Source organism: Embiotoca jacksoni, unplaced genomic scaffold (assembly GCF_022577435.1).
Source record: "Embiotoca jacksoni isolate LCO1_2020_lvr unplaced genomic scaffold, fEmbJac1.0.p SCAF_14, whole genome shotgun sequence".
In the NCBI taxonomy this organism is placed as follows: Eukaryota; Metazoa; Chordata; class Actinopteri; family Embiotocidae; genus Embiotoca; species Embiotoca jacksoni.
The window spans coordinates 8,460,397-8,477,892 of record NW_027185274.1 but is presented as its reverse complement, the minus strand read 5'-3'; the positions used below and the strand labels follow the sequence as shown (position 1 = coordinate 8,477,892).

Here is a 17,496-nt window from a genome sequence, read left to right as displayed (position 1 = left end):
ATCGACTGTAGTCTTAGTGTCTCTCCTGGTATTTGTGGGTGAGTCAGTCAGCCCTGACGTTTACGTGTCCTGATATGTCGGTAAGTAGTTATCTTATTGTGTTCAATTAGAACTGTTGTCTGTAGTTTACTGGGATGTAAGTTAACTGCAGTATCATCCAACAATCTGCTGTCTGTTACAATAGCCTGTATCAATGTATGTATCTGAATGTCTTTGTGAAATAGCCCCTCAGTCACATTTTCAATGCAGAATATCAGCAGCAAAATTGCAGACAGTAATGTTTTTCAGCTCTCGTGGGAGATGGGAGGTCCAAACATGCCCAAATATAATGGAGCTGCGCCCTGCGGTGGAATTATTGCAACCAAAAACAAACGCATAGAACTTCAACTGGGTCAAACCGTAGTGTGTAGCTGTGGCACTGGGGATCAATGGAGAGCACTTTGCATTGACCCTGTTTTTGCCATCACATTGCTGAATAGTGTGAATACAGCATGCAGGAAGCCTGCGTACAGTTTGACACAGATCGGCGGGCCGACGGCTGCTGCAGAGGTAGTTTTAGTTTCCCTCTTCCTCGGTCAGTTGACTCTTTGCCTGAGGGGATGTTGGTTTAATTAACACCGCAGCTGCAGCCACTAGTGGTGCTGTCAAACGTCAGAGTTTACGCAAGACATGATATGGTATTTTCACGGCGCGTAAATAGCATCACAGTGTGGAGTATGATAACTAAAACACTTGAAAATCCCTCTCTGTGCAGTCTAACTATCTGCTCGGATGAATATTTCTGCTTCTCTGTTGGCTTGTGTGTTTTAATGCTTGATGTTTAATAACACGTGCGTCCTCTCTGCGTGTCCTTGTCTCCGTCAGCGCTGTCAGAGAGTGTGAAGTCGTGCGGGGCTGAAGCCCTGACTCTCCTGGGACAGATGAAGCAGCAGGACAGTCTGGCTGCAGCTGACAACTGCAAGCTGAAGGCAGCCCTGGAGGCCGTCCTGGCCACTGCAGAGGTGCACACTTCACACATACTGGATTTTACACTCTGGTGCTGAGAGATAAAACAAGCCACTGTGTTTCCCGAGTGGCTGTATGATGATTACTCCTGCCTTTTAAAGAACCGCTCGATTAATTTCTTGCGTAACATCTTGCCTCACAATTTAACATAAACAAACTTCAACTCATTCAAAATGCAGCAGCGAGCCTCATAACCAGGTCCGACAGGAGAGAGCACATTACACCTTATTTAAAAACACTTCAATGGCTCCCTGTCCATTTTAGAATAGATTTAAAATATTGTAATGATCACTTATAAGGCTCGCAGGGGGCTGGCGCCTGAATATATAGCGGACATCCTGTCCCCCTACGAGCCTACGTGCAACCTGAGATCCTCTGGTAGGTCGTTCCTGACCACACCCCGAACTAAACGCAAAACTAAAGGTGACCGGGCGTTTTCTGTTCAACCTGCCAGAGGTTATCAGGGACGCAAACACACCGTTTTCTTTTAGGTCACTCTTAAAAACGCATTATTTTAAGACTTTTAGACTGTCTGTTTTTTGGCTGTTTTACTTCTGTTGTATTTTATCATTATATTTTATACTGTTGCATTTTGTGTTTTAAATGTAAAGCGCTTTGTAACTTGTTTTTGGAAAGCGCTATAGAAATAAAGTTATTATTATTATTTGACATCCGTCTCCGTTCTGTTCTGTTTAAGAATCTTTAACACTGCCTCGATCTCGCTCTTTCATTGTTCTAGAAACTGCGTCCTCGGGGTTTGGAGCTGCAGCAGGGGGAGCTGGGAGATCTGGTCGAGAAGGAAATGTCTGCCACTTCTGCTGCCGTGGAGTCGGCAGCTGCCAGGATAGAGGTGTGTTTGTGTATGTTTGGCTGTGGTCATCGAACAGCTCACGTGTATTCAGACGTACTTGGTGCTTCAGTTATTTGTGTGAAAACATTCCCTTCGGTTTCACTTTACAGCAGCATCAACTTCAAAGTGTCTGTGTTTTTCATCCTCTGTGCCTCTGTGTGTCCCGACAGGAAATGCTCAACAAGTCTCGAGCAGTTGATACAGGAATCAAGATGGAGGTCAACGAGAGGTAAAAATTCAGATCACGGACAATTTTGGGGGCAAAAAGGAAACGGACTGGACTCACTTTTTCCTGTAACATCACTCTTAAGTGAACTGTAGGTTCAAAAATAAGATTGTTTTTCTTCCAGGTAAAAAAAAAAAAAAAAAAAATCTAAACGGTCAAACTTCTTTCAGACGACGAGTACTTGAAAAATCGAACAGTTTAAAGAGAGAGCAATAAGATTTGAAGTGCATCCACCAAGCAAGATCACCCTCATTACACTCACAGGAATATCATGTATTCCCTAAATAGAAACACAGTTGACCCACAAACTTTTCTATTTTCTATGGCTTTGTCTCGGTTTCTCTCCTTTCCATCGCAGTAGGTCACATTAAAGGTCCCATATTTTCAATTTTTTTTTTTTTACAGTTTTATTAGCAGTCTTGATGTCCATAAGAAGCTATTTTTGTGGTTTGAAGTATCAAAAACCATCTCAATATAACAATAGCTCTTCTCTCTTAAGCTTTTTCAGCAGGCTGTTTAGTGTCTTAGGTCTTTAAGGCACATTGAGATCAGTGACGCTCTCTCCTGATTGATTGACTATTTTGAGTGACGCACGCCCAGCTAACCACAGGTTTTCTTTGCTCTTGTAGCTCACAAGCTTCACGACAGAATAAACTCTCTGTGTTTTCTTCACCATAAAACGTGGGACAGCGGTCTGAGGACAAACATATGACATGAGTATGAGTTTGTGAAATCACAAACTTACTAAAGTCCAAACAGCACACTTGCTGAATACACGCCGTGTGCATTTCTCAGGGGTTTCGGCACTTTCACTGTATTTATAGAGCAGCTAGAACTGCTTTATGATCAAAAAATAAATTAAATTCTGAATTTATACTTTTAAGATCTAAGGAGAAACCATAACTGGAGCTATTAGTAACCAAAACTCAGAAAAACAACAACAACCACCTCTGCGATGAAAGAGAAATGAACATGACTGAACAAATATTCTTCAAATAATGAGAAAGTAATTCATCTGTTATGAATAAATAACCCAGCAAACCAAGCCTCCAATTATTTGTTTGTGAATTTAATGTAATGGATGCAAACCAGGGCAATGAGCTGGAAAAGGAAATAGAGCTGCTTTTCAACAAGGCGAACGCAACAGCCACATCGGTGCCGTTTCAGAAAGTCGCACACCGAGTGCTGCTGTGCTAAGAATTTAATCAATTCGGCTACAAAGCCCGTGCAAACTGTGAAGCCAGTGTGACCCGTAATGTTTGTCTGCACAACGCTTTTGTCATCCAAACAAGCCTGACATCAGCTTCTCCAGTGTTGGGCAGTTTCAGGGTCTTTTTTCACAGGAACAGCTGCACAAACTATTACACCAAGAGGGTTTATTTACGCTCTGCCGCTGACAGCTCCAGGAAGTTCAGAAATCTCTTGATTACATTATTGGGCAGAAGCTTTGACTCTCCGTTCCAAACGTAACCATCCGACTGATTTGTTGCACGCACATAAATCTTCGTTAAACTCTCCGAGGCTGCAGAAATATCCGTCTTAGATTTCCACTCAGTCCTGCTTCTTTTATCTCCTGCTGCTGTAAGTGTGTGTCATCTGCTAATTATGTTTGTATCTTTTCATTTTTAAACTCGAAAGACAAAGAGGAACGAATGTATTATTCCTTCGGTCTGTGTAATAATTCCCTTTGTGTGCAAATTAAGCCAATTAAACGCTCTCTCATCTCTCCCAGTGACTTCATTATAATGTAAAAAAAAAGTTTGTTTTCTTAATAAATGCTGCTCCACTGCTGTGGGAGATAATTATCAAAAGAAACAAACGGCTACCGCAGCCCCTATAAAAACCTACACTGAGAATTTAGGTCAGCAGTGCATCAGTCATGCATTAACTAGACTGTGGGGAAACTTTTCTTCCTGTTTTGTGCATCGTCTTTTAAAAACTATTCTTTGTTTTTCTTTTTTGTTTCACACCTCACAATGTGAGCAGGCTGGAGCAGAACAAGCTCTAAACTTGATGCTCTGCCTCCGCCTCCTATCAAGTAGATAAATCAGCTGTAGAGTCTCAGTGTGTCAGTGTTTGTGTCCTCTGCTATGTTGCCCCCTGCAGGATCCTGGCCTCCTGTACAGAGCTGATGCAGGCGATCAAGAAGCTCATTTTGTCCTCCAAAGATCTGCAAAGGGACATCGTGGAGAGTGGCAGGGTGAGTTTTTGCTGTGGTTTGTCTTCTTTGTTCTTTCCCAAAGGCAGATTGACAGACTCATTCAAGATATTGGATCATCAACACAGTTTTTCTAACTTCTCCAGACAGTGATCAGCATTTTTCAATATTTTCTAATGTGTTATAAACTAAATAAGTGAGACATTAATTGCCAGGTTAGTAGTGGAAAATAAACCCCTGTCCTCATACCTGTGAGTTTAAAACATGTCATGAAACAAATGTTTCAATATTTCCTCCATCGTCCACCAGGGGGCAGCCTCCATGAAGGAATTTTATGCCAAGAACTCCCGCTGGACTGAGGGCCTGATCTCTGCCTCTAAAGCAGTGGGATGGGGCGCCACGGTCTTGGTGTAAGTAGCTCCTCTCCTGAGTGTCTCTCACTCACAACAGTGCTCACATCCATAAAGTCAGCAGTGGAAACGTGTATTGCATCTTAAATGTCCACGAAGAACCAAAGAAGGGACCTTTACAAGGAAATAAATAAAGCACCAACAGAACAGTAAATCTTTGGGTGTTTAAGATTGTGCATAAATCGAATGTTTCTCACTGCGTTGCCAACAAAATGGTCTTAACTTCCAACATTTTAAAAAGGTGATTTGCTGAGTTTATTTTGCATCGTGTTGTGCGGATCCAGGGATGCTGCTGACCTGGTGGTGCAGGGCAAAGGGAAGTTTGAGGAGCTGATGGTGTGTTCACATGAAATAGCTGCCAGCACAGCGCAGCTAGTGGCTGCTTCCAAGGTGAGCAAAGTACATGTTTTTATTCCTCCAATAGCACAGTGCAGTTTTTAGTGTAGTGTCTTACAGGGGCGACTTATGACTCGAAGGTTTCGTATTTTCTGGGCTTTGTCGGAGGACTAGATGTACAAACAGCATCCCCCAAGTTGTAGATATCATCTCTTTTGTACTTTTGCTGTTCCAGGTTAAAGCAGACAAAGACAGCAGCAACCTGCACCGTCTGCAGCAGGCGTCCCGAGGCGTCACCCAGGCCACCGCAGCTGTCGTGGCCTCCACCAAGTCTGGGAAGTCCCAGATTGAAGAGAAAGGTGAGAGCGTCACACCGACTGCGTGACTGTTGGGTTAATTAACTTCCGCTTGGTTTGCTGTTTTCTAAATTTTCAGATCTTTTCTGATTTTTAAACTCAGAAAATGGTTGTTTTGATGTCCAAAAAATATTTATTCATATCATTTTATAATTCTTTGTTGAGCCTAAAAGTTTTCTTGTTTGGCTGTGTTTCCAGATACAATGGATTTCTCCAGCATGACTCTCACCCAGATCAAACGACAAGAGATGGATGCACAGGTAAGCGGCAGAAAGGCGCCAAGTAAAAGCGGTCATCTTACCAAAGCCCAGTTCAGCTGTTACTGTTTTTAATTAAGTGAAGCAGTGACTGAAGCTTCATTCAAGAAAAGTTTTCACAACGCGCCCTTAGTCCCTCCCCTTTTGACCCATAACATTAGAAAATCTTATTTTAGGAATGAATGCTTCACTCGTGTTGATTGTTAAACACTGAAGGTACATTGTTTTTCATCTTATAAGAAGCTGAATTTCAAACTCATACGAACACTTTACTCTGTGTAGCAGCTCCGCTTCAACCGCAAGGAAAGAAACATACAGGAAGCTCTGGACTGTCCGACACACACGGTTTACTGTTGCAAATGCACAGAAGGCTCCTGTTTGGAGATCAGTCGGTGAATTTTAGTCTAAATTTAACCTGTGATGAAAATAATGACTTTTAACTAATTTTAGAAAGATTTTACGGACACAAGGGAAATTAAAGAAAACTAGGAACAAAAATGATTTACCACTTAAAATTTTTGCCCGGATGACATTTTGTGTTTCAGAAAAAAGTAATCCGTTGTATATAAAAAACAAAAAGTGGCATCTTGTGACAGCTAGCTGATCACAGGGAAAACAAAAACTATAAATATCTGTCACGACATCCATGAAAAGATTATAGTAAATTCTGGACAAATAAATGAAATGAATCTACAATATACTGTTTAAATAAAGTTACATTGTTTACTTGTTTGTTTTGTTTTGTTTACATTTTTACTTTTCCTTGACTTCCAAATAACATGAAATCGGAAATTGACCAGCGTGTGTGAATGTTTCCGTGTCTTCTCAGGTCCTGGTTCTGGAGCTGGAGACTCGTCTGCAGAAGGAGAGAGAGCGTCTCGGCGAACTGAGAAAGAAGCATTATGAGCTGGCCGGAGTAGCGGAGGGCTGGGGCGAGGGGGAGGAGGGTGGGTACAAAAGACAACATCACATTGAATAGATCCTAAAGTATTGTCGTAAAAATGGCTGAAATCTGTCTGGTCCTCGTCCACAGGCACAGGTTGAGACCCGCCGCCCCGTCGGCCCCCTCCTCTACCAGAAAACTGGCTTCTATCTGCCTCTTTCTATTTATAGACACACTTTTCAGTTCCTTTCCTCCCTCTTATTTTTTTTTTTATTTTTTTATTTCTGTGTAATTGTTTTTTTTTTTTTAATCTAAGCCAAATGAAAAGGTGCTTCTTTTCTAAACCTGCTTCTCCACCCGTGTCCGGAAGCTTCCATAAGGGACTGCAGCAAGGGCTCAGCGACGGGCGGCGTCGGAGGGAGGAACAAGTGGAAGTAAGGAGCAGGTTGAAAGAGAAGCCCGACTTAACAGCCTCACACCCCCCCCCCCCCCCCCCCCCCCCCCTCGTTCTCCTCCAGGACTGTCGGTGAAAAGCAGCTATGAAGTCGATCCGCTCTGACGAGTATTTATTGTCTTTCCTTTCTGCGTTTTTTTTTTTTTTAACGACGCCACTCCGTCGAGGAGTCGCAGCGGAGACGCTATGAGCACAAGTTCTACTCGAGACATCCCGGGATGCACTGCACAAGGGCCAAACTCTCAGCAGCCGGAGGGGGGAGATCAGTGACCGTTTGTCCTACCTTTGCCCCAAACTCATGTCTTCGTGTGACATAGATGGCATATGCATGCTCTCCTGTTAAAACAAGTGTTTTTGTTCTACGTCGTGAGCTTCTAAAGCTGCGGGAGCCTGAGCTGCTCTTTATCTGTCGGTGCAGTTTGATGCTTTCTTCCTCCCTAGTTTCTTCCTCTTCTTTTCTCACTGTGAGTTATCACCTTACTAAGTCCATACCGCTTTTACTGGCTGGTGCACTGGACTTTCTGCCTTTCACCTCCTCACCATTGTAACGACTGTGACTGTTAACTTAAGCGACGCTCCCTCTTTTTTTTTTTGTACTTTTTATTTTAACAGATGCTTGCATGGAAACTCCGAAAACGACTCCAAACTGTCAGCGTGCAGGCGGGTTGGGAGTAGTTTCAGAACAGGAAAGTAGCACACAAAACAGTCTTCTCCCTGTGAGCTTCCAGACTGCCGACTACCTCATGCTACACCGACAGAGGTCAGAGGTCGCGGTGCCTCATGGGGAGATTTGACAAGTAGGGAAGTGTTGCTCAAAACTGTAATAACATGGGCTTAATTCTTGTCATTTCCTCTTTTAATGGTTAAATCAGGGTAGTGAGATGCTGCCCTCGTCTTTTTTTATATACAGGAAAACGTGTTGTGCTACCTGTTCCGTTCAATAACACAAAGTCTGCTCTTTTAGTCTGGCAAAGTTGTTTAAGAAAGCTGAAGACCCTTTATTGATGCATTTGTTTCGATATGTCAGCCATCAAGCGGCACTACGGCAAACCGGTCGCAGGTGGAGCTGGGATCCAGCCACTTAGCAAACTGCTCACGGTGTTTTCTTCTGACAGACGGGCGAGTTTCTTCTCCCGGAGACGTAATGACTCTGCCAGCGGGGCGCCTGTGCTCCTGGTGAGGGCGATAATCCTTTTAGGGTGTTCCAGGAGACAGAACCGCCTGCTCAAGTCAGATAAATCTACAGAAGAAGGAAATGTAAATGCAGAAAAGTTTGAAATTTTGGAGTCAAACTTGAGTGAGAACTTTAAGGCCATTCCCCTGCACAAACCTTTATTAAGGAAATGTTGAAGATGTACCCGTTTTATCACCCGATCCTGCCACAATAGGACCGATGGTCGACTGCAGTTTGAACCACAGTGGACTCTGAACACTGCAGTACACACACACACACGCAGTGTTTTCAATAGCTTCCTCAAGACCAAGTATCTGTGTATATAAACTACAAGCCTTCTATTGTTGGAAATTATCTTTTGCTTTCTTTGAATCTCAAAGCCTCTGTTTTTGCGTCTCTCCCAGTAAGGATTCAGTTTAATTGAATTAGGGGAACAAAATGGTGCACATGAACGCCACACACTACTAATATGAGTCATTGTTTCTTCCATACCATACGAAGTTGTTATTGAGCAGAACTTCACTGCTGAGACTGATGGACTCTGTGAGAAGCCTGACCATGCCTTTGTGGAAACAATGAGATGAGCAGGTTTTGTTTTTTTTCAACCCATCACCTTCTACCTTCTCTCTATTTGACGATGAGTTTGTCTTTCTGTGTCTTAACATACTTCAGCTGTGTATTTCTAAAAAGTTGTGACACTGGGTATTTAACAGACGCTGGTCAAATAGTATTTGCCAATAATTATCCCCTAAAAAAACAACAACAACTGTAAACCACCCAAAGGAAGACTGTTAATTGTGAAAAAAAGGACATACACATCCTGCTGCTCCAGCCCGGTTAAAACAGACAGCAGTATTAATTGGAGCACTGTTGACTCCGGGTCTTTGTATTTCATCAATTCAGCTGTGGTCTGGTCACTTCTTCAACACCTGGGTAAACTGGTACCTGATTTCATCAGAAATTGAAATATAAAGTAAACCAGCAAAATACCATAAAAGGAAAAAAAACAAAATCTTTTAAGGTATTTTAGGTGTCTTGAAAGATGTACTGATCGCACCTTGAGTGATGTTTGGTTTTATTTTCGCCCAAATGTTCTTCATTAACCTCTCTTTGTCTCCTCTCTCGGGTTTGTGTCTGCAGTCCTACCAGCTCAGCTAGCCTTTCAAACTGCCTCACACTGTAGTCAAAGAGAAACAAATACTCACATAGCAACATTGAAATGTCTTTGTACGATATACTAAAACTATGTTGGTGGGTTTGTTTTTATTTTTTCAGTTTTTAAAAATAAATATTTCAACTCATTAATACAGAGTGAAGTGTCACTGTGGTTTTTAACTTCTTCGCGGTTGGAGCGGATAAATCAAGCAGAGCGTGAAAACGTGATGAGGAAAGCGGGATGTTATGAAACAAGTTATTTTCCAGATCATTCAGCTGACGGAGGGAACAGATCTGTTCTTGCCTATCACTCGCTGTTTTTCCTCTGCAGCTTAATGTTCTTTGAAAAAGTTGATATTACATCAAAATCATTGATTGATAAATTGCCTCAGTCGTTGTTCTGTTAATCCTTTTACCTGCTAATGCCACGCTCGGCGAAAGGCCTCGAGCATTTCCTAAAAGTGAATGAATAGCAGCATTTCAGTTTGTCTGGAGAAGAGAATATGTAGCAGGATGTTATTAATGCCAACAATGGGGCACTTGTATGTGAGAGTGAGTGGAGGAAAAATGGGCTGTGTTTTAGCTCAATAACATTTCACAGAACCCCACAACTACATCAGAGCAGAGCTGAAGTCCTAATGCAGCTAATTGATTTTTTTTTTTATTTTTTTTTTTATTTTTATTTTGGTCGTGGTGGGTAAAAGGATTGACTCGTGCAATTTAAAGTGCTTTGTTGGCATTCAACTTCAAATACAATATTGTCAAATGAGAGACAAAAACTGAACTTTCCACAAAGTCTGTACCTGTCCTTATCTGCTCCTCCTGTACTGCAAATACATCAAGGCGCACACACACACACACACACACACACACACTCACATAAGGCATCCCCCACTCTCGGACATGGCAGAGCCGCTGCAGGAGTTGTGAGTAAATGAATCGGCGTAATCTGAAACCACTGTGCTGAGATTACAGAAATCCCTAATCTGGGCTAAAGTGTGCTCCAGGATCAAACACATCTTCTGATAAGAGTCTTATTTCTTTGTAGCTGCAGTACAACAGACTCCCGCTGAGACAGTAACACAGAAAAGAGAAGCAACACCCAATGGTGTCCGGTTCTTATCAACCCCTGGTGATGAATCTGTTTATTGCCCCTGCTCTGCTTTTTTTTTTTTATCACAACACATATTCATCCTATAAATTAAGTTTTCCTGCATTTCTTTAACATAAACAGCAGGTTGTAAAGAAACAAAAATCAGCTTGTTTCATAAAACCTCCATAAGGGATTAAACCATGATGTTCCAGCTCTGCTGTCTGAATTAAGCCATGGTTCAGTTTCATGAAAGTAGTGGCACATAAATTACCATGGAGATTTAGTCTGGCTAACAGCCAGGTTTGATTAAATTTAAATGTAAATATATATATATATATATATATATATATATATATATATGTATGTATACGCACGCGCACACACACACACACACACACACACACACACACACACAAAGAACCGTTGTCAACTGGAAGCATGTCTCGATTTTACCGTCTGTGAACCTGTGATGGACCTCGTGGCCTTTTGAAGACAGCCGGGAATGAACACGTATCCAGATTAATTACACCTGGCCTGACCTGGCTGTACTTGCTCAGCCAGGCTTGGCCATTTTGAAACCAGAGTAAGTCACAATGCACCAACTAGACAACATCAAGCCTCACTTTACTCTTTTATCCTGGATTTCTTAAAATCTACTTTTGTGAAACAGCACCCTGAATTTTTTTTTTTAAACCTTATAATGGTTTCTGACACAATTCATCCTTAGTTTTAAAGTGCACAGGTGTGCTACAGAAATGCATCCACCAAAATGTGTCTCAAAATCAACATTTTGTAGTCATGATTTATATAAATGATAAATAAAAAATAAAAAAAAGATTAGTCACATGAAAAAAGGACACCACACTATATCACATCTTCTGATATCTGGGGTCCGCAGTTCCTTTTGCCAGTGAAGTGTGTGGTGTTATCATGCCATGATCCAGAGATCTAAAGATCGGAAACATTTTTGTGGATGTCTTTGAGACTGGCAAGAGCTTTAAGTCTAGATCTTGCAAATGTCGTTGTCAAAGTTCGTGCAAATACAATCAGAACGAGACTGCACAAATTTGACCTGCATTGGAGGCCCGCCAGGAAAAATATTTTACTGTCCAAAAATAACATTACAGTAAAATTAAAGTTTGCCAATATACACAGCTGGCCATAGTAGAAGAAGAAATGTTCAATGCAAGTAGGCTTTCCATGGGGAGAACCTCGAACCAACAGTGAGGCGGTGCTGCCTCAGGGACGGGGCAGCTTGAAATCACGGATTGAACTATAATTCTACCTGAAGATAATATGAAGCCATCGGTGCCAAAGTTAAAGATGAGGTGAAGGTGAACCTTCCAACAGGATAATGAACCCTATTACAATAGCAAATCCACCAAGAAATGTCTCAAAAAGAAGTATTGAAGGTAGCGGTCTGGTCAAAACCCAGATTTGAATCATATTAAATACAATGGAAGATTAAACTACATGTGAGAAAACCCAATTGCAACTAAAGGCATTTTTTTTCATGGCACACTTTTCAAACATTTCACAAAGCTGATGACAGAATGGTGGACTATTATGCAAACTGTGTGAACTTTGTTTTTCTACATTAAAGTATAACATCTGTTGATATTTTGTTGACCAAATGACTGAAAAAGCTTATTTTCCTTGTGGTCTTTTTTAAAGGATCTCATCTTAAAGTACTGTGTCAAAGAGGAGCAAATGGGTTGTTGTTTTTTCTCCAAAAAAGCCCACAGTCACCATGGGATGTACTTGTTTTTTCACATGACTGAACAGTGGTTAAATCCTAAAAGATTTAAACATATCAAGTTTTAATTGATTTCATTAACCCCCCTTGTCTTCTTGTCTCCTCAGGTGTTTTGGATCTGTGATGAGTAGATGGCTCTGCCCACTTCAGTCTATTTAAGGGAGGTAGAAGGAGGATGAGCTCTCCCTCCTGCAGACTGTTTGCTTTCATCAGTGGTTTTCTTTCTTTTGAGGCTGGAGGCCTGGCGGTCCTATTTTTGGGGGGGTATTTTGTTTATTTGTTAGTTTAGTTTATCTGTCTTGGTTAGTTTAGGGGGGGGGGGGCTCTGGGTTCAACAGCCCATTGCGTAGCTGGCCCAGACTTCCCACCATCCTTTTGTTCTTTTTGGCCAGCCTCCAGACTCTCATAGTCTCACTTCTGGTTTGATGTTGTTTTTAGGATAAAAATGTATTTTGCTTTACTGGTCCTCGGGTATGTTAGTGGTCACAAGGTTGAGCCAACATGTCTGATAATGTTTCACTATATTTAGTCAGTTTTGGGGCTCCAAACTATGCACGCCAGCTAAATCTGACTTCATGAAGACTATTTAGAGCCACGGACAGTTAGCTCGTACATCCTGAGTAAAAGTCGCTTTAAAAAGCCTTTAATCGTCTGAATAACTGCCCCACATCGTTTAAAATGTGAAATTGAGCCACATTTTCCATGTTTTGTTATCAGTATCAGTTGGTAACTGTGGGAGCAGAGCTGTGAGTCAAGTTGCCAACATGTTTGACCCAAGAAAGTCCTCAGTATTGTTGTTTTAATGGTCTAAACTCCTACTACACTGGTCTTAGAGTAACTATATCTTGTGCTGTGTTCCAAATGACGTACTTGAGTTCCAACATTCACTATTTTGAGTGATGCACTCAAAACGGTCGAAAAAATAAGTGTGACATGCTGGACAAAGTTCTCCCTAAACAGTCGCCATTTTGGTGGGAAGTGGGGGGACAACTGACATAGAGTTTTCAAATTAAGGGTCTAAGGCAGCTGTTCCCGAACACTGCACTAACGTGTTTATTTTTCACTAAGTAGCGCCATACTGCTGTTGGACAAAAGCCAACAGCGTGTTTATTGTGCGTTGAACAGAGGGCACAAAAACACATTCATTTCTGGGTAAAATAATTCAAACTGCGGATATGTTGTCAGTTCACATGCTGCGGTTATTACCTGTAAGTGCAGTACAGCGCTGTGCGGTTTGAGACAACACTACCCTGTTGACAGTGAAGTACTACACAAGTAAGAGTCCCAACATGTAAGAACACCGGTGTACTAAGGGAAGTTTGTCACTTGGCACACAGCACTGGTCTAACTCTAACAGACCAACACATTTCTGGCCTTCATCTTCACAAAAACAGCCCTCCATTAACACTTGTCGTTCCACTTATGACTCAGTACCACTTCAATCAGCACTGAGCAGGTTAACTCTGAACTCATTAAAATGTAGGAGCCAACAGTATGCAGTGGTGCTGTGATGTTTTGCTCTGTGCTGCTCTTCTGTCACATGGGTAATGTGGTGGGTGGTGCCTGTGAGAAAGACTGCCTGAGCTATTTATAGTCTCTGCAGTCCTGAGCTGGGCTGCCTTACAGCAGGTCTCCTGGCAGCAGTGTGCGTGTGCGTGTGCGTGTGTGTGTGTGTGTGTGTGTGTGTGTGTGTGTGTGTGTGTGTGTGTGTGTGTGTGTGTGCGCGCGCGCGTGTGCGTGTGTGCGTGCGTGTGCGCGTCATGACAGCCTCTTGTACAGTTGCTCTAAATCAGCCAGTACACTGACAGGTACTGGATGATTCTTCACACACATGGAAAGAAATTTACTGATAGTAGGGAGGTATGAAACTGTGTCATCCAACGTCTGAGGTGTTTGTTGCTACTGAAACAACGCACTGTTTATAACATGAAGGAGGTACTTCTATCTATCTATCTATCTATCTATGCACGTATATATCTACAATTGTGTGATCCTCAGCACAAACTATGGCCAAAAAAATTGGAACAATGTTCGTTGCAGGACTTGTGGTTTTAGACAACAAATCATACTGCTCTCTGTTGGACCCCCTCCCTCCTCGCTCCAGACCGTTTCCTTAATGCTGCATGGTCACAATGGATGTGCCGACTCGTTTGTGTTTAATTATCTCAGTTCTGTTTCAGAGTGTTTCTTGCTCGCGAGAATATTTCACCTAAAATATTCCTCACAGATACCACACGTATAACTCTCCATAAATGAATTCTGCATGTCTTACTTTCTTAAGACAAGTAAAACATTTTGTGTGATCGAATTTCAACATTGGATCAGGGAAATGCACAAACTCAAAGGAATATTTTGATACTCGGGGTAAATAAATCACTTATTTACTTCTGGCAGTGAGTTATATGCTGGCAGGTATGTTTCATTACCTTTTGACAGCGCCTGGCTGTTTCTGTTTTCAGTCTGTGCTAAGCTGACCGGCTGCTGGCTGTAGCGCCATATTTATTTTTTCTGTAAATCAAACATACGGGAGGAGGCTTTTATGAATCGCATTTTGAATTTAGGAGTAAACAGACACAATTTATCATCAAATTCTGAAAACATGAATGTCCTATGACTTATTTCTGCGGTTGACAGAGGCAATGTTGCATTTGTCAGCGAGCCCATCTTTTCCCAGAAGTTCTCCTGATCCCTCAGAGCCTGTCACAAACAAAAAAACAGCAACATATAAACGCAAACCACTTTCTCTATGAGGCTGTGAAGAGGAAAAACAAAGAACTGAAATTAAAACTGTCAAGCAGTGATGTGCGGGCCCTCGCACGCTGCACGTCGGGGATCCGGCGGCCCCGACCCGCCGGATCCCCGACGTGCAGCACGCGAGGGTTCGCATATTCCCGCTTGCGGTTTTAATTTTTTCCGCGATCTCGTTCCTTATTGTTCTTAAAAAAGAATTGGCTTTTTTTGGCGGCTTTAACATCTTCAAAAACTCATGAAAGTTGGTGCCTGACGCATGTGCAAAGTTTCGTGAGGTTTGGAGCATCATTTGACCTTAAACATCAACTTCCTGTGTCACGGCGAAACATCAAACTTAGCTGCATCACCCTGGCTGTACTATATGCTATAATTGATTTTGGGTCACTTTTTGGACAACATGCCTATTTTGTAATCACTTTTTGGAGTGTGAACTTATTCTGAACTGACATGTATGCCTCAAGGGCGGATCGAAACTAGTTACTTCTCACTGTGAGCTAACTGCTCTGACCAGTGCACCACTGTGTCATACTGTAGCATGTTGTCCAAAATATTTTTTTTTAAAAAACGTCTCTTTTGGGGGATTATTATTTTGTACTGTTGTTGACCTTTGGTTTGGTATTAGTACGTCTGCATGTACAAACCCGAGTCGCTTACCCTTAGAAGGACTCACCTTCCATGAAACATGTGGCTTACCCTAAGAGGGTTCGCCCTCTGTGAACTGTGTGGCTTATGAAGCGGACTCATCCTCCTCTGTCCTCCTATCATCTGAGAGTGTTGGTGAAGCGGTGGATAGCACTGCTGCCTTTCAGTTAAAAAGGTTGGGTGTTCAAGTACCCCCCTTGTCACAATATTTTTTTTTTTTAAATCATACTATTGCATGTTGTCCAAATTATGAAAAAAAAAAAAAAAAAAAAAAAAAAAAAAAAAAGTCCTACTAAAGCAAAAAGTGACCCAAAAGTCTTTTTTTTTTTTTTTTTTTTTTTCTTTTTTTTTTTAAACTTTTTGGACGACATGCTATAGTATGACTTTTGGGTCACGTTTTGGCCGCCATGGGCACACCGATCGATAAATTATTTTGATAGCTTTTAATTCCAAACATGTTAAGAGTGAACTGACTAAATTTCAAGTCGGTCCGACAAAATCTGTAGGAGGAGTTCGTTAAAGTAAAACATGCGCGAATCGCCAAAAATGGCAACTAAATTCAAATGGCGGACTTCCTGTTGAGTTGATGTCATGGTGCGTTGGAACTTTTTTGTACGTCAAGGTGTGATGTCCACCGGATTTCGTGCATGTAGGTAAATGTAGCCGACGGGGCATCTCTTTAGGGGGCGATAGCGAGCCATTAGGCCACGCAATGGGAGGATGGGAGCTGATCTAGCTTGGCTGAGACCTGTGGGCACTTCTAACCAAGTAAACAAACAACCTGGACTGCACTTTGTTTCCCTCTAGGGCCAATGATTCCTCCACATACGAGGGCAGAGCCACAAAGCGAGCTTTTAGAAGCTGATGCAGACGGTCCCTGGGGGATGGCGCCCTATTGATCATCAATATCTGCTGCCACTTAGTTGTGCAACTGTACCTTTTAGACACGAGCCAGCGGAGTTTTCATTTAGTGAAAGTAGACAAAGACGTTATTCAGCATACTCGTGTAGCAGTGGGCTGTTGTTCTGCTACCAGTCAACATACTTCAAGGAGAATGATTAAGCATTTGTGTTGTCTGCGTGATGCAGCTGGAAAAGCAAATGAAAGCAATTAATCAGAGACAGGGAGACATAAAGATGGCCTGTAGCTGCCATTTGTATTGTGTGTTTTCCCTCGACAATACTAAGGTGTCCTGTGTGTGTGTGTGTGTGTGTGTGTGTGTGTGTGTGTGTGTGTGTGTGTGTGTGTGCGCGAGGCTGTTTACTAGTCTGTGTGCTAGTCTGTGCATGATGGATGATTACTTAAGAGACTTTGGAGGCTAATGTGTGAGTGTGGTGACAAACTTCTGCATGTGAGGACCAAATGTTGCCACAACAATAAAAATGTAAGCTTAATGGCTTAATTAAAAAAAAGATTAATGGAATAGTTTGGGGGAAATATGCTTGCTGAAAGTTATTTCGAAAAAATTACACTACTTTCATTACTGTACAGCTGGAGCCAATCACAGATTGGCTTAGTTTACTGGAAACAACAAGCCTGGTTCAGCACCTCCAAAGTGTTTTCAGTGTTTATCACCCTATAGGCCTCTGTCATTGTTTTTAAATTCATACAGACCGACATTAAAAACAAACATTTTCCAGTTTGCCTTGGCAATTTCACAACATGGCAAGGAAATGGTGGCTCGTAACCACCGAAAAATGATGAAACGTAATTTTTTTTATGCTTTGGTTTTTGTACTGATTAAACAAATTAAATATTGTGTCAATTAGTGAGCTTTTGAAGTGCTGGCAGTCTGCTAGAGCCAGGTTAGCTGTTGCAATCTGTGTCCAGTCTTTATGCTAAGCTAAGCTAATGGTCTGCTGCCTCCAACATCATATCTGAGTTGATCTTCTCATCTCACTCTTGGTCAGAAACCATATATCTCAAAATGTCAAACTATCCCTTCAAGATTTAGTCTGGGTTCATGATTAGATTTTACGCTCAAGGAGAT

At 41.9% G+C, this 17,496-nt stretch overlaps 1 protein-coding gene across 2 annotated transcripts in view; it reads left to right on the top strand.

Moving 5' to 3' along the window:
* hip1 (huntingtin interacting protein 1) overlaps window positions 1-9,420 on the top strand; it is a 45,786-nt gene extending 36,366 nt beyond the window's left edge. For both annotated transcript variants that reach the window (XM_069147834.1, XM_069147835.1), the window contains exons 22-31: window positions 865-1,001; window positions 1,745-1,855; window positions 2,026-2,084; window positions 4,188-4,281; window positions 4,549-4,649; window positions 4,934-5,039; window positions 5,221-5,344; window positions 5,540-5,601; window positions 6,428-6,545; window positions 6,632-9,420. In XM_069147834.1, coding sequence (XP_069003935.1) covers window positions 865-1,001; window positions 1,745-1,855; window positions 2,026-2,084; window positions 4,188-4,281; window positions 4,549-4,649; window positions 4,934-5,039; window positions 5,221-5,344; window positions 5,540-5,601; window positions 6,428-6,545; window positions 6,632-6,642 — 923 coding nt within the window. In that variant the 3' untranslated portion in view covers window positions 6,643-9,420. The remainder of the gene's footprint in view (window positions 1-864; window positions 1,002-1,744; window positions 1,856-2,025; window positions 2,085-4,187; window positions 4,282-4,548; window positions 4,650-4,933; window positions 5,040-5,220; window positions 5,345-5,539; window positions 5,602-6,427; window positions 6,546-6,631) is intronic.
* The last annotated feature ends 8,076 nt before the right edge of the window (window positions 9,421-17,496 follow it).